At 53.2% G+C, this 26,067-nt stretch overlaps 8 protein-coding genes across 8 annotated transcripts; 2 read left to right on the forward strand and 6 right to left on the reverse strand.

The window, feature by feature from the left end:
- Positions 1–113: 113 nt before the first annotated feature.
- LOC128275243 (uncharacterized) lies at positions 114–2,753 on the reverse strand. Its single transcript, XM_053013679.1, has 3 exons — positions 2,654–2,753; positions 2,370–2,576; positions 114–2,294 (listed from the first exon to the last, which is right to left on the reverse strand). The coding sequence occupies exons 1-3, from the start codon at positions 2,751–2,753 to the stop codon at positions 436–438; spliced, it is 2,166 nt and encodes a 721-aa protein (XP_052869639.1). The 3' UTR covers positions 114–435.
- Positions 2,754–3,210: 457 nt separating this feature from the next.
- Positions 3,211–4,116, reverse strand: LOC128267951 (probable DNA-directed RNA polymerase III subunit RPC6). The gene is made up of 2 exons (XM_053004916.1): positions 3,718–4,116; positions 3,211–3,644 (listed from the first exon to the last, which is right to left on the reverse strand). The coding sequence occupies exons 1-2, from the start codon at positions 4,114–4,116 to the stop codon at positions 3,237–3,239; spliced, it is 807 nt and encodes a 268-aa protein (XP_052860876.1). The 3' UTR covers positions 3,211–3,236.
- Positions 4,117–4,506: 390 nt separating this feature from the next.
- LOC128267557 (uncharacterized) lies at positions 4,507–10,094 on the reverse strand. The gene is made up of 5 exons (XM_053004423.1): positions 9,266–10,094; positions 5,949–6,144; positions 5,645–5,884; positions 5,415–5,577; positions 4,507–5,355 (listed from the first exon to the last, which is right to left on the reverse strand). The coding sequence occupies exons 1-5, from the start codon at positions 10,092–10,094 to the stop codon at positions 5,209–5,211; spliced, it is 1,575 nt and encodes a 524-aa protein (XP_052860383.1). The 3' UTR covers positions 4,507–5,208.
- Positions 10,095–11,838: 1,744 nt separating this feature from the next.
- On the reverse strand, positions 11,839–14,091 carry LOC128267664 (epoxide hydrolase 4-like). The gene is made up of 5 exons (XM_053004551.1): positions 13,823–14,091; positions 13,628–13,752; positions 13,458–13,570; positions 12,385–12,559; positions 11,839–12,325 (listed from the first exon to the last, which is right to left on the reverse strand). Exons 1-5 carry the CDS (start codon positions 14,033–14,035, stop codon positions 11,920–11,922), a joined length of 1,032 nt encoding a protein of 343 aa, XP_052860511.1. The 5' UTR covers positions 14,036–14,091; the 3' UTR covers positions 11,839–11,919.
- Positions 14,092–14,889: 798 nt separating this feature from the next.
- On the reverse strand, positions 14,890–16,901 carry LOC128277733 (apyrase-like). The gene is made up of 6 exons (XM_053016240.1): positions 16,759–16,901; positions 16,465–16,690; positions 16,207–16,407; positions 15,858–16,145; positions 15,442–15,799; positions 14,890–15,370 (listed from the first exon to the last, which is right to left on the reverse strand). The coding sequence occupies exons 1-6, from the start codon at positions 16,899–16,901 to the stop codon at positions 14,922–14,924; spliced, it is 1,665 nt and encodes a 554-aa protein (XP_052872200.1). The 3' UTR covers positions 14,890–14,921.
- A 316-nt stretch (positions 16,902–17,217) lies between these two features.
- LOC128275250 (epoxide hydrolase 4-like) lies at positions 17,218–18,425 on the forward strand. The gene is made up of 2 exons (XM_053013692.1): positions 17,218–17,391; positions 17,454–18,425. Exons 1-2 carry the CDS (start codon positions 17,218–17,220, stop codon positions 18,423–18,425), a joined length of 1,146 nt encoding a protein of 381 aa, XP_052869652.1.
- Positions 18,426–18,597: 172 nt separating this feature from the next.
- LOC128275290 (uncharacterized) lies at positions 18,598–20,554 on the reverse strand. Its single transcript, XM_053013749.1, has 5 exons — positions 20,261–20,554; positions 19,869–20,197; positions 19,424–19,803; positions 18,936–19,351; positions 18,598–18,618 (listed from the first exon to the last, which is right to left on the reverse strand). Exons 1-5 carry the CDS (start codon positions 20,552–20,554, stop codon positions 18,598–18,600), a joined length of 1,440 nt encoding a protein of 479 aa, XP_052869709.1.
- A 2,266-nt stretch (positions 20,555–22,820) lies between these two features.
- On the forward strand, positions 22,821–25,744 carry LOC128275300 (probable glutamate receptor). The gene is made up of 5 exons (XM_053013760.1): positions 22,821–23,078; positions 23,165–23,687; positions 24,122–24,315; positions 24,814–25,115; positions 25,183–25,744. Exons 1-5 carry the CDS (start codon positions 22,821–22,823, stop codon positions 25,742–25,744), a joined length of 1,839 nt encoding a protein of 612 aa, XP_052869720.1.
- The last annotated feature ends 323 nt before the right edge of the window (positions 25,745–26,067 follow it).

Raw genomic sequence — 26,067 nt, forward strand, 5'->3', positions numbered from 1 at the left:
AAAAACTGTTTGACAGTTTGAGCGAAAAACGACATTTGCGTTTGACATTTAGTTCGAGGTTTAAACTGCCAGTTGGCGTCCCATCAGTTTTGGTTTTGAATTTAAATGCATTTTTATTCTCTCAATGCAGTATACACTTAAAGTAAAATTACAACGTACGTGTGTGGTTTAACTGACATCGTTTAAGTGAAATTATTGCCATAAAGCGACAACCTTAGTTCATGCACGATGCGGCATTCATCGCTGCTGAACTGCACTGCGTTACGACCCCTTCGCTCAAGATCAGTCCGGGTGTTTTTATCTCGCACATTTGCACATCAAACTTCCTGTTGTGGTCCACCATCGTCTTATCGGGATGTCCCATTGCGTCGCGCCACGCAAGTACCATGTCCGCTGGCGCTCCCAGCCACTGACCGCCACCATCGCTCTTATCGCTCACAGTAAGGTCGCCTGCATATCCTCGTCGTATGTTTTAACATATTTTTGATAGGGTTTCTTGCCGCTCGCCTTGCTACTGCCACTGTTGGTAGACGGTTTGCACGCCGGTCCGTTCGCTGGTCCATTTTCGTCGTCCGTTGAATCAAGATCTTCGTAATCGTGCTCATCGGACGCGTCGTCGGCATCCCGTTGGGTACGGCCAGTTTCTTGTTGAATCACTTTGGAAGTTTCCACCGACTTTTGCTTACCACGTTTTCGGTCGGGGCTTTCCGCTGCCTCGTCCTCGATCACTTCGTTTCCCAGGGTAATGTTAAAGTCCAGATCCTCATCGCCCGCCAGAAAGCGGATGTCTTCGACAAACTTCTTCTGCGATTTCTCCTTCAACCGGGCGAGCACACCGGACCGTGACCGGCGGAGCTGGTACACCGTAAATGTTAGGATAGCCATGAACAGCAGCGTAGCCAGAATGGCGTAGATGAAATACATCGGCACTCCTTTCGAAGATGGAATACTTTCCGTGGCGAAGGCTGGAATGGCAATCGGTAGAACTTTCACCGACTCCACAGAGGTGGCTAGCTCGACAACATCATTCGGTTCAGGAACTGATGTGGAAGTTGTTCGTTTCGGGTTTGTCGGTCTAACAGTCGTTTCGTACCATGTGGTTTCATTCACTGCATGCATTCGTTTATAATTGACCAGCCCAACGAATGCAGGTTTCTTCTGGGCTGTAGTGGACGTCGTCGGGATGGTTGTTACGGATGCGATAATTAGGGGTCGTGTGGTAGCTTTTACGGTGGTGCTCGTCGTCGATGGCGTCGTCGGAACGGGAGTAGTGGAACTGGTTATTGGCGGAACTATCGTACTCGTAGCGCTCCGTATCGTTGTAGTTGTCGCTGGAATTCTGACCGTTGTAGATGTCGAAACACTGATGCTGGTCACATTCGGCACTACCCCAAACACACACCGTTCACGGTAATCGGGACAACATGTGTCACTCGCCACGCACTCATCGTGGCAATCGCAATGCACGATTGTATCGTTCGCGTTCAGGATCGTCGTCATATTGCTGCCACAACGATTTTCACACGATTCAATTTTTACCGGCACCTTTTCACTGTCCGTCGGCGGTTCTTCGGGATCTAGCCCGTCTTCGACTGCCACCCGACAACTGTCGCCCTGCAACAAACTCACATCGTCGATCGCAATGTCGCTCTTGTAACGGTTTCCGAGCGAAGCTTCCAGGATGATCTGAAACCGCTCTTCCTGCCGCGGTATATCGACGTGCCCCTCGTGCCACACGTTCTTCTGGTTGCCCTCCTGCAGGAACAGGGGCTTCAGGTCGTACAGATCGCTGCTCATCGGCTTAACGTACACCCGCAGCGAACCGACGGTTTCACCGTACATGTGATAGTAGAACTGAAAGCACGCCCCAGCTCCGTACTCTGGTTCGAACAGTGGCGACACGAAGCGCGCACTTTCGTTGGTAAACTGTTCCGACGAGTCGACCAAGATAAAGTGGCCCGCTTTCGGTTGCATCGTCGTGTGATCGTACTTCGGGCCAGTCCGTAAAGCACGCGGGTTGAGCGTTCCGTCGCTGCGCTTCCAGTCGAAATCGTGCAAGACGTCGTTGGTCCAGCCACAGAGCGATTCCGTTTCGAAATCACACATCGTTGGCGTCAGCTGGCCCGTCTGCCGGCAGACACCCAACGGGCGGTCCCAGTGCGTACCGTTGCAGTAGGTCTTCTTCGAACCGGCCAACTCCGTGCCCTCGAAACACGACAACCAAGCGGATGCTTTATTCAACTCGTACAGAACGTAGCCCGATTCAACCTTCGGCAGCGACTCGCATCCGGATTCTGGTTGGTGAAACGAAAGAAATACTCGTCACCGTGTTTTGCCCTTTGTCCCTTTTGAAACTATCAGATACTTACTGACACACACCGGAACCGAAGTGTCCCATCGTCCGTTTTGGCAGTTGGAATACCGATTACCGACCAGCTTGAAACCGTTCGTGCAATCGAACCGAATCATTCGTCCACGGTTCCGGATTTTGGCTTCTCCGTTCGGAAAGTACGGTGCAGCACACTGCATCACTATCTGGCGTGTCAGAGGGCGCCGAACAAGGGCTCCGCCGGAAGCTGTTGGGCAGAAAGCATTCGAAAGGTGATAAAGGTTTCCAAACCCTGTCCAGTCGGTAAGGTTTCGATTGTCTCACCTCCATATCGTCTTCCGGCGGATTGCTGTGCCGCGATTGACACTATTGGCCACAGAAAGATCAGCCATACCAACCATTTGGGTCTTCTTAGCATCGACATACCTCAGGAAGCTATCGTTACGTTGCGAGGTGCACCCGAGAACTGCGGTTAGCCAACTGAAAACCAAATTCTACACCCGAAGCCACATAGCTCCGGTTCTGCGATAAAACTAAGATAGATACGCAGTCTACGACGGAGTGAATGAATGGACTGAATCACGAGCCAGAAAACAGCGCAAGTCGTCGGAGCAGCGATAAGGATATCCGACATGTGTGCGTTCCAGCATCCTGCGTACGATGCAACGGCAGGGTACACAAGTATCCCGCCAATTGCCAAGGGATGGACAGATATGCTTTGCCAGACGAACCTGTATAACTTTCGGATTTATTTGAATCATTAATGCGTTTTCTTGGCTTCTCGAGTTTGCTATATTTAAACGCGGATTTCGATATATCACTTACCAAGCACTATCTCAGTCCAACCATTCACTGATGTACGTGCAAAGCTTGGGTGTAACTTCGCCGCAGTCGGAGCAATTTTTTATCACCGGACAGATATCTGCACCAAACCGGGCGGTTCAAGCGGAGCTTCGATCAGACGGTAGAGAAACTTTCCATCGACCTGAGCAATCCGCTCGGCTTTCCCGTCGTACACCACCGTCTTGAGAATTGTTTCAAGGTCGTCCTCGTCGAGACTTATCTTGCTAATGCCGAAATCGGAGATAAACCGGTGAACGTCCGCCACGGAACACTCCGAGAGCTTCTGCACCGCTAGTGGGCCATCGGTAGACGTACGCGCTGAATCTCGCTTCATGCGCAGAAACCGAAGACACTGTTGGTTGAGCACATCGACGAACTCCGCCTCAAAGTCCTGATCCTGATACCAGGCACCGCCGGTGATGGATCGATCCGGTTCCAGGTTGTACAGCATGTACACTTTCTTTTTGCTTGCCTAAAACGACAACCGCGAGCTGTTTAGTCAGGTCACGGTCAAGGTGGGTCCAGGGTTCACAGTCGAGACTCACATTAACAGATTTAACCGCTTTTATCAACTTTTTGTTCTCCAACTGCTTCAGCACCTTCGTCAGCTGCGTCATGACCAGGTTCGATTTCTCGCGAATATCCCGTATCCAGATGCCCTTGTTGCTACCCTCTTCCACGATATTGTAAATGACCCGTTCCTCATTGTCGATGTCCTTCGGGGCGTTCGACTTCTTGCCCGGATCCTTCAGCCGGTAGACCAGCGTGTTGCCTCGCTTCAGTATCTCCAGCACACCATCCACGAGCAGCTTGTTCACTGCCTGCAACCGTTCTTCCACCGCAACAGATTGCAGCGCTTCCGAAAGATCATCATTGGTAATGCCTTCCGGTTTATCTCTCACTAGCGCAATTATTTGAAAGCCAACAGTGGCGATTTCGTCCATTGCGTTTGCCGGCAATATTTTGTGTTATGTTTTGGTTGCGCCCGTTTGACGTTTCACGGTTAATACATGCCAGCTTGGTTTGTTGCTCAATTCACCAATGAGGTTGCTTGTAGATACCTTGAGCGCCCAGATTGAGCAATTACGAAGGAATTTAAAATTGCATACCCGTTGCATGCGCATTCTGTAGCTCCATTTTTATGCTGAACATTATAGGTGTTTGATGAAATGGTGCAAAAATTACTTACCCGTGTCGATTGCTTAACATTGGAACGTTAGGAAACGCGCTGTAAAGTTCTCTTGTACGTTGAATCATTGTATTTTGCTATGTTTATGTTCCGTGTAGTATTTATGCTTCGTGTGTATACAGTTACCAGCATTTGCATGCCCCGTTAGGTATTTTGTTTCTTTTCATAAAGCAAACTGTTGCTTATTATTTTACTTAACGCTCGCTTAAGGATTGAATATTATTACAGCCTCGATCTCGATCACTCCCTTTCCGGTGAAGGAATTGCCACCTTTCGGACCTTCTCTGACCCTTTCATGTCGCTTATCTTAGTGTTCTCCCTCAGCACTAGTATTGATGTGTTAGTGTCCGTGTACTTTCGTAATTACTATCATTTGATTACAAAATGATTATCAGTCCTTTCCAGTTTTTGTCACAGTTGTCGCTAATGCACAGGCCCCAGAAGCAGCGTGTACTCCTGCTGCCATCGCTAACTATCAATTCAGTTAACATTACTTATTCCATAACTTTTCCAGGATTTCGCCTGGTGCACACACACTCGATTCGCACTACCGAACCTACTGCGCCGAACGCCATCCGACGCTCCGAGCTTCTAAGTTCATCACGATGAGGATATTAACTTGGAAGAGGCATATTTCACTGCAACGCAAACCAAACCAAAACGGAACCGGTTGCCTACTTGCCCGCAGTTTAAGCGTGATTATGGTTAATGCTGTATACCTTCGGCCACTAGTCGATCCGTCGGCCCCGAGAGCCACGCATTCACACTACTGTTGCTCCCCTATTTACAAACCGAACCGAAAAGGCTCTACACTCTCTACGCAGCCCCCGATGCACCCGATGGATTTCTACTGCTGATACTTTTCCATCTCGAGCAGCTGCTCGTACAGATTGTCTTGGTTAGGCAGAAAGCCGACCACTAGCCAGCCGAAGATGGCACCGACGCTGCGCGCTATGGACAGGGCGTTCCAAATGCTTAGTACTTTGTTCGTCTCCTGCGAAGTAAGTCAATGGTAAGAAGGTGCACTACACTTGACCACGGGCGGGCACCTACCAGTTCCTCCTCCCAGATGGTCACGTTCAGTGTGGAGGTCAAATACAGTCGTTCATCCATCGTGCCGGCCGACAGGCTCATTATTATCGTCATCATGTAAATCATAATGATGAAGATCGACCGGAACGAAATGTTGGAATCACCTCCTTGCGCAATATCCATGCTGCAAGAGAACACGGTCCATAAACAATCTGCTCCTGGCGATTAACGGTCTGCCCGCCAGTACTTACCGATCAAAGATCGAGACCATGCAAATGATGGCCAAGCAGTAGAACGTATTGGCGTACACCTCGGCGAAGTCCGAGTAGTGTCGTAAGGAAGCGTCCACCCAGTCATAAGGTCTGGTCGTGCTGATCAACAGCAGATGGGCGAACGCTAGGCCTCCGAGCAGCCCGTGGCAGATGGTCGACAGAAGATGCCACGTCCGCTGCACCGCACAGGACAGATGCACGGATGTGCTTATTGTGTTGCTGAAAGGATAAGGATTCCGTGAACTACGGTTACGCTTGGTGGCCGCATCGCTCCGCACCGTACCTATTGCTTTCCGGATCACCGCCAATGGCCAGAACCGTGGTCTTATGGTAGGAGTAGGTATTGTCAACTGGTCGATAGCCGCTTGCAGTCTGTATGTACATTTTATCGATACGCGTCGGCGCCCCTTCCGTAGTCGGCGAAACAACCGGCGTAAATGGGTTGTAGATCTCTCCGTGGTAATTTAGTAGATCATCGGCTAGAGACGAAATCGGCCAGAGTAACGTTAATTTATTAAAACAATATTATGTGAAGCTCCTAAGGTTCGCTGCGTTTGGTAACAAAAGAGGCGTGCGCTTTGACGCCACATCCTTTGTGAACTCTTTAAGAGCTTAAAGGTATCGTCACGGCTCTGGCAATCTTCTTCTGAAACCATCCAACGAAATGACGCGCGAAAGGAAAGCAAACGATTCCTTCAAGCACCGAAACTAATTACTTCCAGTCGCAATCGCATCCTGATCCGGGCTGGACAGGCAGTAGAAAATAATCAGCAAACGGTCGTCCGACAAAACCGACGCACCCATGATTCCATGATGTTACCATGGCATATGGTCCCTCGAATAGGTCAGATCCTACGCCCGGGGGGGCCACCACTCCGGGTGGAGAAAGATACTCGACTTCCCGATCGTCTCGTCCTAGTAAATGTCAACGACTGCTTTCTCCGAAACCTCCGATCCCTGCGTAAAGGTCAGAAGCGAGACTGAAGTTCAAGGCAAGACCAGTGCCATTTCATTTCTACGCCCGACAGCCCACTGCGCACCGGTGGCCTCGCTCAAATCAGTTACCGATAACCCCGGGAGAGGAATACACGAGCCTGATGGACGGGAATCAAATGCCGATTACCACACGGAGCCGTAACGCTTCGCCGGAACGGTGGAAATAATTGATTTCCACAAGGAAAATCGTTTCGAAACGCAAACAAACGGACTCGTCCGGAGTCGTTCAAATGGCAAATGAATATGCAAATTGAAAGGAAAACTTCAAAATCACCCAACGCGAAGGTTGAACGTCATCGAACAGATCACAGTGTCAATAATCGATTGGCAGGTGGCGATGACAAAAAAACGCTGGCCGACAATAGCAGCCCTCCAAAAGAGGCCGCCCAAAATAACCGTAATCTTGGAGGAAATACGAATCCTGCCCACCACTCTCTCCTGTCTGGGCGGCGCCAAACACGCAAGCCATTCGTCCGGCCAGGTTCATAAAAAATCGGTTCCACGAACACCGCACAACTCTCGCAACGGAAGCTAAATTTGGATTTGGAAAACGTGGAACGCAGAGAACGCGCCCAAAGGCTTGGGTAGTGGGTTCTGGTACGTGCGCGTTTCGGAAAAGTGTAATTCAGGCAGGGTTACTTAGCGGCAGGCTGGCACGAAGTGGCCAGAGATGTAAAACGAAAAGAGCCACATAATCTTCTATATATATAAAAGAGTACCGCGTTATTGTTATTCCCTTTATAACTCAAGAACGGCTGAACCGATTTGGCTGAAAATTGGTGTGGAGGTAGCTTAGATCCAAGGGCCCCAGATAGGATACTTTTTATAATCCGATCGCGTCACAATGAAGCCACAATACGCACAATGTGTTTTTTTTTTCATATACTGCAACGGGACAGACAGTGCATGAAGTGCTTCTCTTCTTATTGGACAACGACCGTTGAACGGTTTTAGCCTGCACCAACCAGCGACAATGTTAATCCCTGATACTCTTTCTAAACGTTCGTTTTTACGGGCCGGGTTGTTAGTCCCGCGCCAACCCCCCTGGAACGCCGGAATCGGGAATCGAACCCATGGCCAGCTGCGATACAGGGACGAGCGTTACCGACTGCTCCTATCACCGGGGGCCCATTGCCTTTGGGGCGAAACAGAGTTCGCCGGGCCTGCTAGTAATATTGATAAAACCCTCTACACTGTGGCTCGCCCGCAATGCCAGTGACGTCATTGCGTCGCTACCGAAAGCTCTCTCTCTCTCTCTATCTCTCTCTTTCGGACTGTAGTGTCCGCAGAGTATGGTGGTGTGGTACAGCAATCTCGAATCCCTTCCTCGGCCAAACCGCAACCGCATCCCTGGACCGAAAATCGTGACACCATCCCGACGACGATAGAACCCGAACAGGACGCTAGAACTCACACAACGGTACGGCTCAATTCACGGTCCGCCCACGGTCTCAGGCCGTACTCAGCATTCGATTCGGGCAGCGGTCCGGTCCCGCGACCGGAAACGGGGGGGCCGAACGAACTTGACGCTGAGCTGTTGAGCCCGTTCTGGTCAGTGCTGCCAGGCCGCTCGAATTCACGCGGCGTTGAATCGCTCTTTTTATTTCGATCGATTCCCAAACAACGTTTGGCCAAAGGACAGCCAGAAGAGAATTATCGGCCGACCACGGGGTTTTGGAATTCGATGGGTCGATCCCGGACCGAGAACGTGAGAGCCTCTAGGCTTCTGTCGAACAAACTGCAAACATTTGATGGCAACCTATCAGGTTGCCACCCGGCAATCAAGGAGCCCGACAAAACAATAATCAAGGAGACCACAGACTACCGGCGAAGGTTGATTTAGCATTTCGTGACGCGGAATGCGTTATCCAGACCAAAGAATGCCTATCCTGGCGGCTAGTTAGTGTTTCGCTACTAACTTAATTATCTCCGGTTACCACATCCACCGCAAAGATATCGCCGCCCCCCGCCCGCCGCCCGGTAGTCGGCGTAGACGGGGTCGGCCGCAGAAATCCTAACAAGATTCTACTCCAAAAAAGTACCGGCCAAACGACTGGCTGACCAAACGACCTGGACCGTTCTTAGCTGCACGCATTCAATTAACTGACTAAGCGGCGGCCTCACATAAGCCTGCCCATAATGTGGTAGCGGATTATGGGTGTCTGAAAGTACCATTTTTTTTTCTCGTCCCCGAAACCCGATGTCCGTGTTCGGTTCGTGCTGATACATGGACGAACGTAGTTCCTATAAATAGCCCTCCACGAATACGCGATCGCGATTCGCGCCCACATCTCACACGGAAAAAAGGAACACTAAATCCAGAACGCTTTCGTGTTTCGTGAGATCCGAAAATTGATTCTACCAACAGCCACCCCGGGGGGGGACGAGCGGGAAAATCGAAACCACTCGACCAACGCCTGGCCGTGTCGCGAAGGGCCGCGTCCAAGCCCGCGCCGTCAAGGGCTCCGAAGGGTGATCCGATCTAATTTTAGAACGTAACCTCGCGTTCCAGCCACACGAAAACTACGCCCCCGTCCCTGCCGGCCAGCCAGCAAATTAAACAACCTTTAATGACGGCCCACGCCTTCGTCCGCACATACTAACCATGGGACCGACTGCCCGGCACTCCCCGGTCCGGCTGCAGCTGGTGAAGTTTACGCTCCCGCTGGGACTTTGTTTTCCGGTGGACGCGCCGGTCCTCGAGGTGCTCCGGTATCTCGAGGTCCCCAGACAGCGAGGCGTCGTTAAAGTCCGAGCACTGCTTCAGATAGCGCATCAGCGTTTCGTTCGCCTGCCGGACCTCCATCTCGCCGGCGGCCAGTATCTTGCGCTCGCGGCGCCGCCGCGACTCGGACTTGCTGCGCTTCCGCCGGGGGCTCTTCTCCAGACTGCTCCGGCTGCGGGTGCTCCGCTGGGCCGGGCTCTTTTGCGGGTCCGACAGCGACTGGACCTTCAGCTGGCGGTCCATATAGCCGAGGATGCCCTTCTGCAGCTTATCATCCGTCGGGCCGGGAACCGCCTCGCCGCTCGCCAGGTCGGCCGCCGCCACCAGCTCGGGTGGCTCGGTTCCCTGACCAACTGGTTGTGTGGTCACTATGGTTCCGCCCGGTCCCGCACCGTCACCGCTGGCACTGAAGTGACAGTGTTCCTGGCCGTTGGCCAGCGAAGTCGTTGCACTGGCGCTGCTACCGTTGGTCGTCGTGCTGCCACCGCTCTGCTCCGGTGTATCTGGTCGACGGACCACTCGGGATCTATTTTTGGATCCCTCGCAGGGTCCGGTGGCCTGATGATCTCGACCACCGCCACCGTCGGCACCGCGTACCGCCGACTGCTCCAGCTGCTCGAGCCGCTGCGGGGTGGCGCTGCGGCGGCTGGGCCGGGAGCTACGCTGCCGTCCGGACGCCGGCAGGTGCACACGGGCCGTGGTATCCATCGACACTACACCTTGCACCGATATACAGAACTGTCGAATTCGCTTGGCACGCAACGAATCGGCCCCGCGGGGTTATGTATTTACAAAAGCGCGTAGGACGCGCGGAAGAGCCTCTCACAAACAACTACCCGGGTTTTCGGTTCCAACTGGGTTCCCTATTCCCTGACATCAACTTTTACAGCGACACTCTTCGGATGCTTCGGGGAACGCCAGCACAGAAAACATCAACACGGGGAAATGCACACTCGAGAACAGAATGCAACGATGAAAATGGCATCAGATTGGAGCGACAGCGCTCCTTGGAACTGACATGGTGAGGGGGGCAGTAATAGAACACCCACACGAACGGCCTACACGCACTCTGTCTCGCTCTTGCGCCCTCGCCGGAGTGGAACACAGAAACAAACACAGACCCGTGGCCGGACCAGTAAAGCTACTGCTGCACACGCCACTAGTCTCGTTTATCGACTGGGCGTCCGACTGCAGGCCAGGACTTGGCACGTCCTGCTTTCGGGACGCCGCGTGCAGTTATTGCGTAGTGCGGGCAATAATTCTTGGCCCAATACCCAATACCCTCGCGAAGTCGGTGCCGACTTCGGGTGCCGCCAGCTCTACCATGCGCACTGGAGTCCAACGATGCTATCGATCGCTGGCCTTCGGCTTCTGGCCGGGTCCCGGAAGGCGGTGCGGTGCGGCGCGGTGCGGGGCGCAACAAAAACATGCCACCCTCGGCCGCGGCCGCAACCCATGCCCGTGCAGCGCAGGACCGACCACGTCATCGATGTCAGCCGAGCGCCACAAATACGGGGAGAAAAAAATGGACGACATCCATTAAAAACCATACACCGCCTAATAAGCGCCGCTCAATCGAAGTAACCAAGCGAACCAAGGAAAACAACGTAACACTGCCTTTTGCTTGGCCACGTTGCTATGGTAAGCGGTGCGCTGACAACAACACAGGAGTCCAAGAGGGAATCTTTCTGCGTTTTTGCCAATCGGCTTCTCAGCAACTCGATAGCGATGGCCAGAGCTCACCCACGTCTATCGATACTTGTTGACGGTGACCACCGGATGTCACCGGAAGGGTGGCCAGAGGGAGTCGTAGCGAGTCGTAGGCATACGTAATCACCGTGCACAGAAGGAGCCCTACGTAAGCGTTATTACTGCCCCTTCCAGCAGAGGGCGCTAGCGAACCGAGCCGGAAGTAGGAGAAGGCGTAAGGGTAGCCCTCCACCCGACTAACACCACCACTTCGCTCTCTCTGTGTGTGTGTGTGCCCGCTTTTCGATGTGTGCGCGCAGCGATGGTGAAGCGAATGAATGAACCGTAGTAAAAACCCCTGGCAGACTGTGCCCGTCCCGGACCCGGGTTGCCCTTCGGTTGGCCGCGGTTCGTTGCATATGTAGCATTCGTCATAGAGAAGGATGGGGACAGGGGCAACGGTTCGGTTCGTCCTTATGACGTCAACTTCGGCTGATGACGTCAATCGCGAATCGGCCATCCTCGCAGTGCGATTTGCGACGTCCTCGCCGGTGCGGGGGGACGTCCAGCTCCATTCGGGCTGTCGGGTTCTTTTGCGATTACAAGTTCGGCTTTTTGGGGCGTCTCTCTCTGGCCCGCTCGGGCAATAAATCTGCACTCTGCCGCGGGCAGCGGACAGCGGGGGGTGCATTAGTATTCACCGGTTGTTAAAGGAGGATAAAGTCCCAACACAACACACATCTGCCTAAATTCTTTCTCCTACATTACTTCCGTTATTATTCTGGGCCTTTTTCTCGAAGGGCGTAATACTTTGGGAAACTACCGGCGGCAACGACCCAGCGGCTCAAGATTTGGCCAGGAACTCCCGCATGTACCGGTTGACCAGCTCGGGGTTGTGTTGCTGGAGGAAGTGGTCAACGCCGGGCACTATCTTGAAGTCCAGGTTCTCAAAGTCCCGCTGCAACAGTGGGCCCGTTTCCTTCGACACGTACGCGTCCTTTTCGCCCAACAGGTACAGGCCCAGTGCGAAGGTCTTCGGTTTCGCCGGTGGACCGCCCGCGAAGAACCGTAGATTCTGGCGGTAGTAGTTGATCGGATAGGTGAGCGCGTTCGGTTTGGAGAAGGTGTACTTGTATGCCTCGATCACTTCGTCTCCGCCGTGCTCCCGAAACACGATCTTGAAGATGCGCAAATCCATCAACCGGAGGAAGAACTCCGGCAGCCACGGCATTTGGTAGAAGAAAATGTACCTGTGGGTGATTTTAATTTAGTATTTCCAGGAGCGGTCAGTCCAGGCCAAGACACTTACCAAGACATTTTGAACTGCGTTTTGCTGGTGGCGAACAGTTTTCTCGCAACCCGCGACGAGGGAGCATCCATCATGATGTACCGGTCAACCAGCTCCATGTGTTTGGTCACAAAGTGCCATCCAACTACCGCACCCCAATCGTGGGCCACCAACGTAAACTTGGGCCTTCCTGGAGCTGAAATCGAGCGTAAACGATCGTTATTCCATGGGTTCCCTGCCATCGAAAACGAAACTCGCGTATAACGTAATGGAGTAGTTCTTCTACCCACTAAACAAAAGACCTCGAAGTGTTAATTTAAAATTCACGACCCCACGACACGTGCCCTCGTCGAGGATGCGATCATCGTGGTCGTCGATCGTAATACAAACACGAATTCCCAATCGCTTGCCCGCAGCATCCACAACCGTATTGGCCAATGCTTAGCGTTTGTGTCTCATCGGCCCGATCGCGTCCGTAAACATTGTCCCATTATGTAACGTCGCCGGCCATCCACGCAGCAATCGTAGGCACTCGTCGTCCACTGGTCACTTTATCACCGGCACTGGCACTTAATCGCCAATTCGATGGCCACGGTCAAGGTCCATGTGGCGTCGTTCGCTTCATTCTCGGAGCGAATCTTTAACACTTCTTACCAGCACGGGCCTTTTAGCGAAGGTTGCGGAGAAGGTTTGTATTGTCATTTCTATTTCTTCGTTGTTTGGTGGAATTCTGCATTTTAATTGATCGTAAACCGTCTGCTGCCCCGAAAGCGATAAGTTAGGCGATCGGCTAACAAGATCTGTTTGCTGCCGATCGAACGGTCTGCCGATCATTGGATGTTGTTGGGTTCGAAGGGGATCATAAACTGTTTCCCTTTTTACCCAAACCGGATTCATAGTTCAAACAAACGACACACCCTTGACGCATTTTGACATCATCTGTGCGCTGTGGCGATTGGAATTGGGATTTCGCAACCGGCTTCAGGCGGCCGGCTGGAGGATGACTTTGCTTATTGGCGTTTCTTATCAGCGCCGCACTGTTCAATTTATCACCTTTTTGTTCACCCACGGTGTGGCCACCGGCACCGGCTTACCTAATGCTCGCACCAGGCAGCGTATATCTTCGGTCAGATTGTCGATACGGTACGCGTACCGATACTCCGGCTTCTCGGTGTCGCCATAGCCACGCATATCCAACGCGACGACCCTGTGAATGCGTCATCGGTCAATTTGTCATTCCTTATCAGTCCCATCAGCGCCTTACCAGTAATCTTTGGAGAATTCCTTCAGCTGATGGCGCCAGGAGTACCAAAACTCAGGAAACCCATGCACCAACACCATCAGCGGTTTCGAGTGGTCCCCGCTCTCGACGTAGTGAATCTTGATGCCCTGCGCGGATGAGCGAGAATAGGAATCGAGTTACACGTGGTCGGCGTCTTCTCCGACGGCCGGAACGTACGTTCGCATTCTGATACTTGTGCACACCGTAGTCGTGCTGCTGTAGACAGGGCGGCGGCACCGGTCGGCTCTTCGCCTGCCAGAACTTGGTGTGCGCTTTCGTGACAAACAACACCAGAATGCCGCCCAAAACCGTCAGACTGTAGAACGCGCAGAGCACGTACGTCACGACGAACGAGATCGACTCGCGGATGTAGTAAGCCACCGTGCCCATCTCGTGACACACACGCGCGCGCGGGTACACTGTGTCGTGAAGATGTGGCGTGTGCGACTTCCGTCAAATCACTGTTCACGCGGTCGCGAACCAAGTTCTCCGTAGGTGCGATAAGCGCCAGGGTGAGAGCGACGATCGTCACCGGCCGTGCTGAGAGACAGAGCATAGAGATACTATTTTCACAGTGGTGCGTCATAAATATTGGTATAGATAAGCGTAGGGAGGGTTCAGTTAACTCCTTAGAAATAGAAACTGTTACTTTTAAAACATAGTTTAATTATTTTACTACATTTGTAGTTTTAATATTGTCCACCATCCAACAGTCCCGTCATTTTACTTAGATTTTTGCAACGAACCAATAGCTAAGCGCTGCACTGTAGCGCTGACCCTCCGAACGCAAAGGCACCGTGAAGGTGATTTTTATCAGCATGGGCGTTTCGGACTTACGTATCGGTGGATTGGTGAGACAGAACGCGAGTCCGTCACCGCCGATATCGGGTCCAGTACTCCCGACCGCGCTAATGATAGCATACGAAGCGCATCCCATTAATGATGCTGCCGATGATGATGAGGATTGCAATTTCGTGATACGCCCGATGGACATCAACGGAAACGGCAAACCGCCATCGCTCTTCAGCGTGTTGCTGGCAACGGTAGCTGGAATTATGCACCTCGCCCGTGGCATGATGAGCAATTCTGCGCAATCGATTCTAGTTCCGCAAGAAAGGCAATAGGCACGACTCATTATGACCTGTTCTGTCTGTCCCGGGAAACCATCCGCGTCCATTCAAGACAATCATCCACCAGTGGTGGGTTCCCACACTTCTCCGTTGATCTAGTTTGTAAATTACAGCAAATACACTTTTATTATGCCAAGAATCGGGACTCAGGACCGAACAGTCCCGGTGATGGTGAACCTACCGCCGGGTAAGTTTGCCTCGGTGATCACTTTGAGTTTTTTCAAATACTTAACAAACACATCCGAGTCGCGGGGCCCAATCTGCCGATCGGTGGCTTCCAGGGCCCATTTGAAGCCATCTTTGCCACTGGCCAGAAACGCGATCGTAGCCACCTTATAGAAAGCTCCGCGGTTCAACGGTTTGTACTCCTTCGTGCTCAAGTCTTGCACCTGAATCGAGACGACGCGCTTGTAGCGGGCACTGTCCAGATTGGCCACGATCTTCAGTCCCGACACCTGCGCTACGTTGGTTCGCTTCTCCGCACTCCAAACCACCGAATGCTCCACGAGATTCCACAGCGCATCGCCGCGCAGCGTTAGCAGATCGATCGAGTTGGCAAATGGAGACGCCCCGATCGCATCCTCGTTGGTAATGTCTGCCGAGGTGAGAGAGAGAGAGAGACAATCAACCAATGGAACCGTAACCGTGCGCATAAGGCCTTCCTACCTCCCTTGGGGATCGCCGTACGGAAGTTGCCCGCATGGACCAAGGCCACCGGGTGGAACGTCTCGTTCGTGAAGTGATCGGCGATCGCATCGGCAAAGACGCTACCCAAACGACACTCCCGAACCCGGCACGACTCCTGGTCGAGATCGATTCGCGTTTCGGCGATCTTGGTTGAACCGAACAGCTCCACCTGCTGGCGGTACGGTCGCAACGCCTTCACCACATCCTCACTCGGCGTCACGTTATTCGCCAGGTATATCGGATATCCTTCCCAGTACTTGATTTCACCGGCCGCATCAAAATACGTCGTCAGGCGGCCAACATACTTACCGTACGCATACGCCTGTGCTATCAAGATCTGTGAGGGTTCGAAAAGGGGACAATAAAAAGACACTCCGCGAAACTGCAAAACGTACCTTTCTACCGTTGGCATTCTGGACCACCAACGGGTAGTCGCCCAGAATCGGGTCCTCCCTGTTGTACGTTCTCCCGGAGCTAGGGGAGAAGAGAAAGGAGTGCGAATGGCCACCGACAATCACGTCCACATGATCACCCGCTTCGCGCGCAATTTGTTTGTCCACTTCCAGGCCACAGTGTGACAGTACGATAATGATGTGGACTCCTTTCTCCTTCATCTTCCGCGCCACATTCCGCACGGTGGCGATCGAGTTCGAAAAGACGACACTCTCCGTTTTAGATACTTCCTGCGAAAGAGTGCTCTCGATTGAGTATTAGTCCGAAGGGCACGGGACCCGTGGGACGTACGTTCGTTTTGTCGTACACAACACCGATGATTCCTATCGAGCGATTGTTGCGTTTGATGACCATCGCTCTTGGGAGCCGTGGCAATCGCTGGGAACGATCGATCAAGTTGGCCGCCAGCGTTTGGATGCGTTTCGTTCGGAGGTGCTTCAGATACGGTGCCAACCCGTCCAAACCATCGTCAAACTCGTGGTTCCCGAGGGTCTGTAATCAGGATTGGGGCACGCTTAACTGGGATGGGTCACAACGGCTGAATCGTACCATCGCATCGGGGCGCAAAAACTCCATACACTTGGCCACCACCTTCCAGCGGTGGTAGTTGTACCACATCGTTCCCTGGTAGTTGTCACCGGCGTTGAGGAACAGTGGCGTCCGATCGCGGTACTCTGCCCTCAGCGAGGTAACGGTGGCGTGAATGCGTGCTACACCGGCAATGCAGGTGTCGTCCTTCTTACATTTCGACGATTTGCTTGAGGTCTCCGCAAATCTTCCACAAAACGAGAGACAGTCAGACAGTCAGAGGGTTCCGATCCACCAACGAGATCTTTCGGTTACCTGGCGTGAAGATCGTTCATGTGGATGATCGTCACGGGAAACAGTTGCTTCAGTTCCCCGCGATCCTGGGGCAAGTGATCCTTGGCACTGCACAGCGGGTTCGGTACTACAACCAACAGACAGGCTATCACCACTCGCCACATCTTTACTCTGGTTATCGAGCTTTCATCAGGCTCCTCCGGACCTTTTATAGTATGACCTTCACTGTTTGATAAGCTAAACAGGTGCGTCCTGCAGTGTTTGCCAAAGGTAAACCCTCGTTCGCCCAGCTCGCCTGTCACTAGTCACTGGGTGCTGGCCCAGCAAATCAAGGTTAGTGAATCAAGTGCGTGCTACTAATTCTCCCAACGCCTCGAACGCGAAAACGCGAAGGCCGAACGGCCCAAACGGTCGACGGACCATGACGAGACGCGAGGCATAGTATAAATTCAATTGGGACGCCAATGTTCACACTCCGCAATGGACACGCTGGTGATCGGGTGCTGGAACCGGGCGGTAGTGCTGTGTGGACAGTTCTGGCGCTGTTTGCTCAAATGGTGCTACTTGACGTGCTGGATTCCGACGGTGAAGAAACACCGGCCAGATGCTCTGCGGCCCGGCAAGTGGGGAAAGCATCGCTACGTCGAAGTTCACGTAAGTTCCGCGGAGGGACGGGTCGAACCGGCGCCACTATAGCGACTGGGGATTGTTTACAGAATCGGCAGCTGCACTATGTGGAAAGTGGATCCAGTAGCCAACCGTTGATGCTGTTCCTTCACGACCTTTCGGACTTCTGGTACGGCTGGCGCCATCAGGTGGCGGAGTTCTCGGGCGACTACTGGACGGTGGCGGTCGATCTACCCGGCTGGGGGCAGTCCGATGAGTTGGCCACTGCCGGCAGCCAGCCATACACCGTCGACCATCTCGCCAGCTACGTCACCGGACTGTTGGATGCGCTCGGGAAGAGGCACTGCGTTCTGGTCGGTCACGGCTTTGGAGCGCTCATCGGGTGGCACCTGATCCGGCAGCATCCGGACCGTGTTTCGAAGTACGTCATGATGAGCCTGCCCCCCTTGGGCGTACTCCAGGAGCTACACCGATGCGGGGCCATTCCGCTACGGGTGCACCTGAAAGCTCTGCTGCTCTGTACTCCCGGACTGTCGACGATCTTGGCCGGGGCCGAACTGGCCGAGCGACTGTTCGCTCATTTCGTCCAACCGGCGGATCTTGAGGCGTACAGGTACGCCTTTTCGCAACCGGGGTCCGTTGCCCAGGCGCTGCGGGTTTTCCGCAATACCTTGGTCCATTTCCTGCAACAAAAGTACGAGCGCGACTCCCACAAAGTGGCCCCCTCACCGGGTCTGTTTCTTGTCGGAGACAGCCTCCAGGGGGTCCCGTTGGCCCACTACCGAAATCTGTTGCACCATCAATCGCTCGACGTTCAGCTGGTGCGCCGAACCGGTTGGTTCCTGCCGCAGGAAGACCCGGAAACGGTGAACCGCTTGATGCGCAAGTTCCTGAACATTAAAGTGCCGCCAGTGATAGAGGTGGTCCGCAAGGAACTGTGCATAGATTGTGCCAGTGCACCGATACCAGAGCACCGTCATGCGCGCAGTTGTGCCCAAAACTGCGACGGAGAAGAACACTGGGAAATGCGATACAAGGTCAGGTTACCGATCCATTCCTGAATTCTCCAGAGCGGGCGTTCAATAAATGTTCCTTTATTACACGTACTGCATTTTGGAGCACCTCTACAAAAAGTGAGTACCTTTGTGGGGGAGATACTAATTTAATGGTGTGGCTACACTTCTACTCGCACACGATCACTGAAAGAAAAAAACAACGCCTCTCCGGGAAGCCCTAGTCTTCGTCGGTCAGTTGCTGTTGAGTAATAGTCAAACACCGCGACCGTTCCGTATCTTGAAGTCCTTTATTATCGATCACGAAAGAAGCGACCCGAAAGAAGCGATCCGAAAAAAGCGACTCAAAATTAGTCCGTCTGGTCCGGCGTTTCGCTTATCACTCCTGGTTCTTTCGTAATGCCAAGAGTGTCCCAGAGAGTGTCGACCGATGATCTCTCTCGCTCGTGAGTCGATCGGTGATCATCTCTCTTGGCTCGTATGCGGGTCTTCAGCTTGTTTGCAGCCTGGCATGCAAGCTAGCTGGCTGGCTGGCGGCTAGCTGGCTCTACCAATAGCCGCGGCTATTGGTAACAGTTGCCGCAGCACGAGTTTTTGCTCTTGCTCGCGAATCGCTTCCCGGGTCTGAAGCGATCGCTGGCGCCACAAGCGGGCCGCACGCAGCAGGCTTTGTGGATCATCTTCCGGTTGCTCGCCGGCGGACACTTGCTCACTGAAGCCGCCGTCACGCGACGCAGCCGGCACGTGACGGCCCCGGACGGCCATACCGACAACGCCCAGCTCCAGGTCGACCACCTTCTGGGGCAATCGGTCGGGGAAATCTTTCGAGAAGGACGAATCGGAACTGCTCACACTGGAGCAGGACGTAGACTCGCCCCAGGCCGTTCGCTGACGGCGGCGGCGCCGTGCCTTGGTCACGATGCTCCCGACCACCGGTTCTCCCGAGGTTAGCTGGGCTTTCAACTTGACGGGATCTGCAAAACAGAGTCGGAAGCGGGAGATCCGGTTACCCAAAAAACCAAACAGCCAGTAAATCCAGCGCTCACCTGCCGTCGACGGGCGGTCCTGGTCCCGCAGCTCCACCGTAACACGCCGCTCGACCGTGGCCGTTATCGGACGGCGTGGGGCGACCGCCACGATCTGCGATCGCCGGTGGTCCCCTGCCGTCACATCCCAGCGGCCACGCTGCACGTCTTCCGCACTGCCGGAGCTCGACGAGCGGTACTCCGAGCTGGAGAGGTCCGTCTCCTCGCTGGCCACATCGCTGAACGGTGTCTCGTTCAGGCACCGCAACTGCGGGATGTTCGTCTTTAGCAGATGGCGAAAGGAGGGATTCTCCGACACAAAGTTCTCGCGCAAATCCAGTGCTTCGAGTTTCTCGCAGAGCGCCAAGAAGGTAACGCTGCCCAGGTCGGTGATCCGATTGCTGAAACGGGTGGAGCGAGCTTAGGTCAGGACAACTGACAGCGCCTGTGGCGCCTCTGTTCGTACCCTTTGAGGCTGATTTTCTTAATGTTGATCAGGTTCGTGCAGGGGCCCACCTCCTCGATCAGATTGTAATCGGCCACCAGCTCCTCCAGCGACTCCAGTCCGGTAGTTCCGTCCAAATGCTTGAGGCTACACCGGGACACGTTCAGGTAACGCAGCGTCGTCATATCGCAGCCCAAATCGCGCAAGGTCATCACGATACTGCCCTCCAGGATGAGGGACCGCAGGTGCGGGATGAAGCACGGTATCCGCTGTAGGCTCGTCAGGTGCGAGATGACCTTCAGCTTGATTTCGCTCACCGTCGCCAGATCCTCGGTTCCGGCCGCTTGTCGCTGAAGGCAAAGGAACTGATGCAACGGGTGCACTGCAAGGCGAGGGACTTTCTCACGACTTACCAGCAGTTCCTCAATCGTAGGTTCGGCCGGAATAACAATCGGGTAGTAGCGTTGCGGTGCTGGCACAAAAGAGGGTTCCAGCGGGGCTATCCGAGCCACTGGGCGGGTCCGGGATGCGTTTAGCATGTTGCGGATCGCCACAAAATGGCCACCGCCACCGTCGACACGTTCCGGAACCATCGGGCCATTGGGTACGTCCTGCACGTCCCCGAGCGATGGGTGGCGCGAACGGGGCGTTGACGCCGACGACGCCGGACGTAGCCCATCGTCCAGCGGGATCTGCTGTTCGGGCATCCGGACACGGTTCTGCAGGAGTGTGTGGCCACCTAAAAGACAAAGTTTTGTTTGAACTGAAGCACTGGACACTGGACAACCGTTTCGGTTTGGTGAAAAACTCAGCCCGCAAACTGAAAGCTCGCGCAGTAGGCTGCCAATAAACAATCGACCCTTTTTTACCGTTACCATGGACACGTCCCGTTGAGCCGTTAAGGCTTGCTGTCCTTTGTGGGTACGGAACTTGCTTTTATTTGGCAGGCCGGCCTGCGGCGGGGGGCTTGCGTAAACAAACGGCGTAAATGTTGAACACGTTTTGTCCTTGAACTAAACAAAGCCTGCCGCTATACGCTTCATTGTTGCGCACACCAAGACTAAAAATGTGTACCTCGGATTGGGGTGGACGACGGGGCGTTCCGCATTGGGCGGCGGGCACATCCAACCAATAACTCTCTTTATTAATATTCTTTCCCTTTTTTCTCGAATAATCCTTTCATCTATTTATTTTGATTTGTTACACAATTTTTTGCTCCGTCTAATTTATGTATGTATTTATGTTTATGAAGGTGTTTACACAACAAATCGTGTTTGTTGCGAATCTTAATCCGAATCAATTCCTTCTAATCCAATTGATCAATCATTTGCGGATACAAAATATAAAATAAAATAACAAAAGGAATTAAGCCAGCCACAGGGGGGAATAATTTCCATGTCCATCAGCAAAGTGTTTGTTCAAATAGCGTACACCCTGTAACCCAACAGAAGAGTTCACCGATTAAAGATGCATCACATTGCGTTTATCTGGATACGACCATACGGATACGCATCAATTGCAGGGATCGAATCAAATGGTCAGGGGTCGAAATGCCATTTTGACAATTTGCATCAATCATTTGAAAGCATGGGTTATGGGTTGGAAGGGGGGGAAAAAGAAAACGCTGCACCTTCATAATGCAACCGCTCAACCGAACTGACCGCCCATTGCATGCCGGTAATGATATTGATCCTGAAATGTGACCCGATTGTGATCACGAACGGGCCACGGCATTCTGCACGCGAACGAACAGTTCCCGCGGTCAAGAAGTAGTCACCCCGCGCGAGTTACACGCGTATCGATATGTTGACAAATAGCAAAAGTATCATCCGCATGGTGGAGGCCACTTCCGCACGGCCGTAAATATGTGACAACAAATTGACTCATCCCATGACTCCCACGGTGGAAACGCTGAACCATTTTCAAGGTCCCAGGGGCCGATCGAGAAATCGATGCACTTCCATCCATCAGAATCAGTGCCCCGATAAGATCTCGGGTGTGCGCTTTGTCATCGTTCGAAACACGTGTTTTTTGGTGGCCTCTCCATATGTGTGTGTTGGGTATTTCAATTGCACTTTACGTACGGAACCTACCGGAAATCAAAGTTTTTCTCAACCTTTCCTCCCCCGCCCGATGGGCTTCCTGTTCCGATCCGGGACAGTGGCCGCCCTTTGGCCCCACACCGCGTGATTCCCAAGGTTTAATAAATAAAAATATGAAATTATTCTTCCCAATCATTGCCAGGTCACGGTTGACTGGGCAAGACCTATACGGGCGGGAGGCAAAGGTGGACAAACAAAGCTGCTGACGGCGCCGGAAATGGAAGACCCAGCGGTGCCAAGGGAGCGAAGGAGTGAGAGCACGAAAAAAAAGTGTCCTGCTTGCCTCGATTCCGTGACTTCCGATCGCATGAGTTACCGTAGCCGTAGTGTCGGTCAGTTGGTCAGTCCTTCGGTGACTTTCGACGGGAACGAACGCACTCTCCGCCGGACACTGGGTCAGTCCTGGAGGTCTCCGCTCTCCAGGACCGTCTGTAGCCAGTTGCAGTACCCGTCGCCACACTAGGTCGACCCGGTCACTCCGAATTTACAAGTGACAGCTCGGGCGAGACTTCCTTTTTTAATTACTTTGAGTTTTGTTGTGTTTCAGTGAAAAGTGGTCTAATTTGTCCCTTTATCGGTTCCAAGTTACCTCGTTCAGTTTCCGGGTACGGTTTGGTTAGGTTTCCCTTTGGTTGCTAGAGGAACTCGGACCCTCTAGTCTCTTGCGCCGCAGCCTTTATCCTTATTGTCTTATTTGGTCCCGATTGCCCAATTTCCTTTTCCCCTCTTGCCCCACCATTATTTGTTTCGGCTTTCTCCGCACTCCTTAAGGCGATCGTCCTGCAGATCAGCTGCTCAACGAGATTGATCGTTGAGCAAAAATGTCCCACCGCTGTCCTGTCCCGCCGCTACCGAAAACCTGTTGGATACCATGCGCCAAATTCGACTACTGTCGACAATAGACGGAGTGGCGCTACTTTCATGCTGGGGTCTCCTGCTGGGGATCCTGTGTGGCCCGAATGTTGCGTCCCAGGAAGAAACCGGAGGCATCGAGCCGATTGAGCCGGACGGGAACGAAACGACCGAGTACTACCAGCTGGAGCTGGACAACAGTGCCGAGGTTAAGGCACAGCTGCAGCTGCTGCGTGAAAAACTTGCCGGCAAAACGCTTCGTGTGGCCACGCTTCAGGTGAGCTCGTATCAATCGAATCAGGCTTCGCTGGGAACATGCTCCTTAACACCTTGTGTGTGTGTGTCTGTCGTTGCGCTGGAAAGGATTGGCCACTTAGCTACACGGCCAAGATCAACGGAACGATCGTAGGCGGTGGCGTGGCCTTCGATTTGCTCGAGTTTCTGATGGAAAAGTTCAACTTCACCTACGAACTGGTCATGCCTCAGCAAAACATCGTCGGCTCGTCGAACGATATGGCCGGCAGTGTGCTGGAGCTGCTAGCGAACGGCACCGCCGACCTGGCCGTGGCGTTCCTGCCGATCCTGGCCGACGCCCAGCAGTACATCACCTTCTCGACCGGGCTGGACGAGGGCGAGTGGATTATGATCATGGTGCGCCCGATGGAATCGGCCAGCGGTTCCGGACTGTTGGCCCCCTTCAACCGGGACGTGTGGATACTAATCCTGGTGTCACTGCTCGCCGTCGGGCCATTCATCTACGGTCTGCTGATTCTGCGTCACCGGCTGACCAAGGACGGCGAGCAGGTATTGTACAGCTTGCCCCACTGTGTCTGGTTCGTCTACGGGGCGCTTATGAAACAGGGAAGCACCCTATCGCCGACGGGAGGTAAGCAATCGCATTGAAGACATCGCACTCGCTTGATGACACTGATCCTATGATTGTTTAATGAAGCCCTTTCGGACTCAACAGGCACCGAAGCTCGTTATCATAATGCTAGACAATTGTCTGTCTATTAACTCGCTACTGTTTGCCCTGCAATTTGGTTTCAAATTGTGTTGCAATTCGTAGTCATCCATATTTTCGACTCGGCCCACGGACATTATGATTATTTTATCATATTTGCAAACATCCATTCCGTTCCATTCTCGTTCGTGGAGAGGGAAAACAGGATAATAGCGGTACTTTACGTGTTGAGCGTGCGGAATGGTTGCATTTTAGAGTTTCCTATAAGGTCAAGGTTAAGACGCACTCGGGCCTATTTGCTCCAAGATCCATTGAAACATTTAAACCGATTGTGCTGATGTTTTTTCACGCTACAGATTCCACACGCATCCTGTTCGCCAGCTGGTGGATATTCATCACGATCCTAACCTCCTTCTACACGGCCAATCTGACCGCCTTCCTGACGCTTTCGAAGTTCACGCTGCCCATCAACAACGCCGACGACGTGCGGCGCAAGGAGAAACAGTTCGTCACCATCCGTGGCGGTGCGGTCGAGTATGCGATCAAAAATGTAAGTGGTTTGTCCTTATTAGTCGGCCCCCATCCGGACACACGAAGGTCCCAAAAATAGGGAACTGTTCCAGAACGAGAAATAGATTAGATCTCACCTAGAGAAGGGTGTGCTCCCAAGCTCGTCAGTGCCACTGATTGATGTTCACCGCGCATAGCATTGCATGGCGCGAAGCTACTCCATTATGCAAGAAGTAATCGGACGCACCGACACCTTGTTGACCTCACCAGTCGATTACGCAGCTCACGGCGGTAACCACGTAAGGTTCCCCAAAAAATTACATTCGATTAATGGCAAACAGAGAGACGAGGCCACACAAATCATGTCCCCAACACCGAACCGGTGTGTAAACAGCTGGCTGGTCCGCCATCGACATTGCGCAAATGGTGTGAATACAAATCCGAAGAGGTGCTGTGTGCTTGGGGCAAAGCAAACGCTCCGATTTGGCTGCACCGATCGGTTTTTGGGATTACTAATCAATTTTGGTTTCTTCTCTAGCATGACGAAACTCTGAACGCGCTCAGTGTGCTGGTCGACAAGCGGCTGGTGGAATTTACTACGAACGTGAACGACAGCGCCACGCTCGCGGAACGAGTCGCGAAGCAGAACTATGTGTTTGTGCGCGATCGTCCCGCCATCGATCACATGATCTACGCGGACTATCTGGTGCGGCGCAAGATCAACCCGATCAACGAGCGGGTCCACTGTCCGTACGCGACCGCCACGACTCCGTTCCTGAAACGCAACCGTGCCTTTGGCTACCCACTGACCACCGAGTGGAATCGGCTCTTTGACCCGGAGTACGTGGACCATTTTCCATTTCACAATTGTATTGTAACTAACTCACGCGCACGTTGTTGCTCGCAGATTGCTCAAAATGGTCGAGGGCGGCATCATCAAGTACAAACTGCTCGATCGGCTCCCGAAGGCCGAGATCTGTCCGCAGAATCTGGGTGGCACGGAGCGGCAGCTGAAAAACCGGGACCTGATCATGACGTACTTCGTTATGGTGACGGGCTTCGTTACGGCGATCGTCGTCTTCGTGAGCGAGCTCGGTTTCCGGTTCCTCAACCAGCGCAAGCTGAACGAACAGATGGTGTTGCTCCAGCGGCACCACCCGAACTTGGCCAGCAAACCGAACGGGGGCACCAAACGCATTTCGTACCTTGGCAAACGGTTCGGGCCCACCACCGGGGACTCACCGCCACCGCCGTACGCCGAAATCTTCAGCCGCCACCAGCTCGGAGTGCTCGGTAGCGAGCGGACGGGCAAACTGTTCGACGGCAGCTTGGACCAAGGCACCGCCAACCGGCAGATGATTAACGGGCGCGACTATATGGTCGTGCGGGAGAAGAACGGGCTCGGATCGCGGCTCATCCCGATGCGGGCACCGTCGGCCGCCATCTTTCACTACAGCTATGCCAACTGAAGCTGGCCAGTCACATTGTTCTGTTCCTTCATCCTTCTTATCTCCTGAGAACCTTGTCCACACAATCGCTGATTAGCTAGCTTAAGACACTTACTCCTTCGGTGCGAGAGAGATGCAATATGCCGTGTTCCGCTTTCACCCGAGTGTTTGAAACTGCACAACCAATAGCAGAGTGTGAATTGTAGTGTCGTAAAGTGTGACAATCAAATCGTTTAAAAAATGGCAAAACAGCGCTAGTGGAGCAGATATTTCGCACCGTGTGCCGTTTTTTGTCTCACAAACCAACATTAACCTACGTGTGTTGTTTGAAAAAAACGAATAGA

Source organism: Anopheles cruzii, chromosome 2 (genome assembly GCF_943734635.1).
Source record: "Anopheles cruzii chromosome 2, idAnoCruzAS_RS32_06, whole genome shotgun sequence".
Classification (NCBI taxonomy): domain Eukaryota; kingdom Metazoa; phylum Arthropoda; class Insecta; order Diptera; family Culicidae; genus Anopheles; species Anopheles cruzii.

Excerpts from the sequence above, each read along its gene's own strand:
- LOC128275243 (XM_053013679.1), bottom strand. The coding sequence starts at position 2,753 with ATGTCGATGCTAAGAAGACCCAAATGGTTGGTATGGCTGATCTTTCTG. Across the intron at positions 2,577-2,653 it reads CGCCGGAAGACGATATGGAG|CTTCCGGCGGAGCCCTTGTT; the intron begins GTGAGACAATCG and ends TCTGCCCAACAG. Across the intron at positions 2,295-2,369 it reads TTCGGTTCCGGTGTGTGTCA|AATCCGGATGCGAGTCGCTG; the intron begins GTAAGTATCTGA and ends TTCACCAACCAG.
- LOC128267951 (XM_053004916.1), bottom strand. The coding sequence starts at position 4,116 with ATGGACGAAATCGCCACTGTTGGCTTTCAAATAATTGCGCTAGTGAGA. Across the intron at positions 3,645-3,717 it reads AAGCGGTTAAATCTGTTAAT|GCAAGCAAAAAGAAAGTGTA; the intron begins GTGAGTCTCGAC and ends TTGTCGTTTTAG.
- LOC128267557 (XM_053004423.1), bottom strand. The coding sequence starts at position 10,094 with ATGGATACCACGGCCCGTGTGCACCTGCCGGCGTCCGGACGGCAGCGT. Across the intron at positions 6,145-9,265 it reads GCCGGGCAGTCGGTCCCATG|CCGATGATCTACTAAATTAC; the intron begins GTTAGTATGTGC and ends TTTCGTCTCTAG. Across the intron at positions 5,885-5,948 it reads GGTGATCCGGAAAGCAATAG|CAACACAATAAGCACATCCG; the intron begins GTACGGTGCGGA and ends TTATCCTTTCAG.
- LOC128267664 (XM_053004551.1), bottom strand. The coding sequence starts at position 14,035 with ATGGGCACGGTGGCTTACTACATCCGCGAGTCGATCTCGTTCGTCGTG. Across the intron at positions 12,560-13,457 it reads CTGCCTGGTGCGAGCATTAG|CTCCAGGAAGGCCCAAGTTT; the intron begins GTAAGCCGGTGC and ends GCTCGATTTCAG. Across the intron at positions 12,326-12,384 it reads ACGCAGTTCAAAATGTCTTG|GTACATTTTCTTCTACCAAA; the intron begins GTAAGTGTCTTG and ends AATCACCCACAG.
- LOC128277733 (XM_053016240.1), bottom strand. The coding sequence starts at position 16,901 with ATGTGGCGAGTGGTGATAGCCTGTCTGTTGGTTGTAGTACCGAACCCG. Across the intron at positions 16,691-16,758 it reads ATGAACGATCTTCACGCCAG|ATTTGCGGAGACCTCAAGCA; the intron begins GTAACCGAAAGA and ends GTTTTGTGGAAG. Across the intron at positions 15,371-15,441 it reads TACGGCGATCCCCAAGGGAG|ACATTACCAACGAGGATGCG; the intron begins GTAGGAAGGCCT and ends TCACCTCGGCAG.
- LOC128275250 (XM_053013692.1), top strand. The coding sequence starts at position 17,218 with ATGGACACGCTGGTGATCGGGTGCTGGAACCGGGCGGTAGTGCTGTGT. Across the intron at positions 17,392-17,453 it reads ATCGCTACGTCGAAGTTCAC|AATCGGCAGCTGCACTATGT; the intron begins GTAAGTTCCGCG and ends GATTGTTTACAG.
- LOC128275290 (XM_053013749.1), bottom strand. The coding sequence starts at position 20,554 with ATGCCCGAACAGCAGATCCCGCTGGACGATGGGCTACGTCCGGCGTCG. Across the intron at positions 19,804-19,868 it reads AAGAAAATCAGCCTCAAAGG|CAATCGGATCACCGACCTGG; the intron begins GTACGAACAGAG and ends CACCCGTTTCAG. Across the intron at positions 19,352-19,423 it reads GGACCGCCCGTCGACGGCAG|ATCCCGTCAAGTTGAAAGCC; the intron begins GTGAGCGCTGGA and ends TCTGTTTTGCAG.
- LOC128275300 (XM_053013760.1), top strand. The coding sequence starts at position 22,821 with ATGCGCCAAATTCGACTACTGTCGACAATAGACGGAGTGGCGCTACTT. Across the intron at positions 23,688-24,121 it reads CACCCTATCGCCGACGGGAG|ATTCCACACGCATCCTGTTC; the intron begins GTAAGCAATCGC and ends TTCACGCTACAG. Across the intron at positions 25,116-25,182 it reads AATCGGCTCTTTGACCCGGA|ATTGCTCAAAATGGTCGAGG; the intron begins GTACGTGGACCA and ends TGTTGCTCGCAG.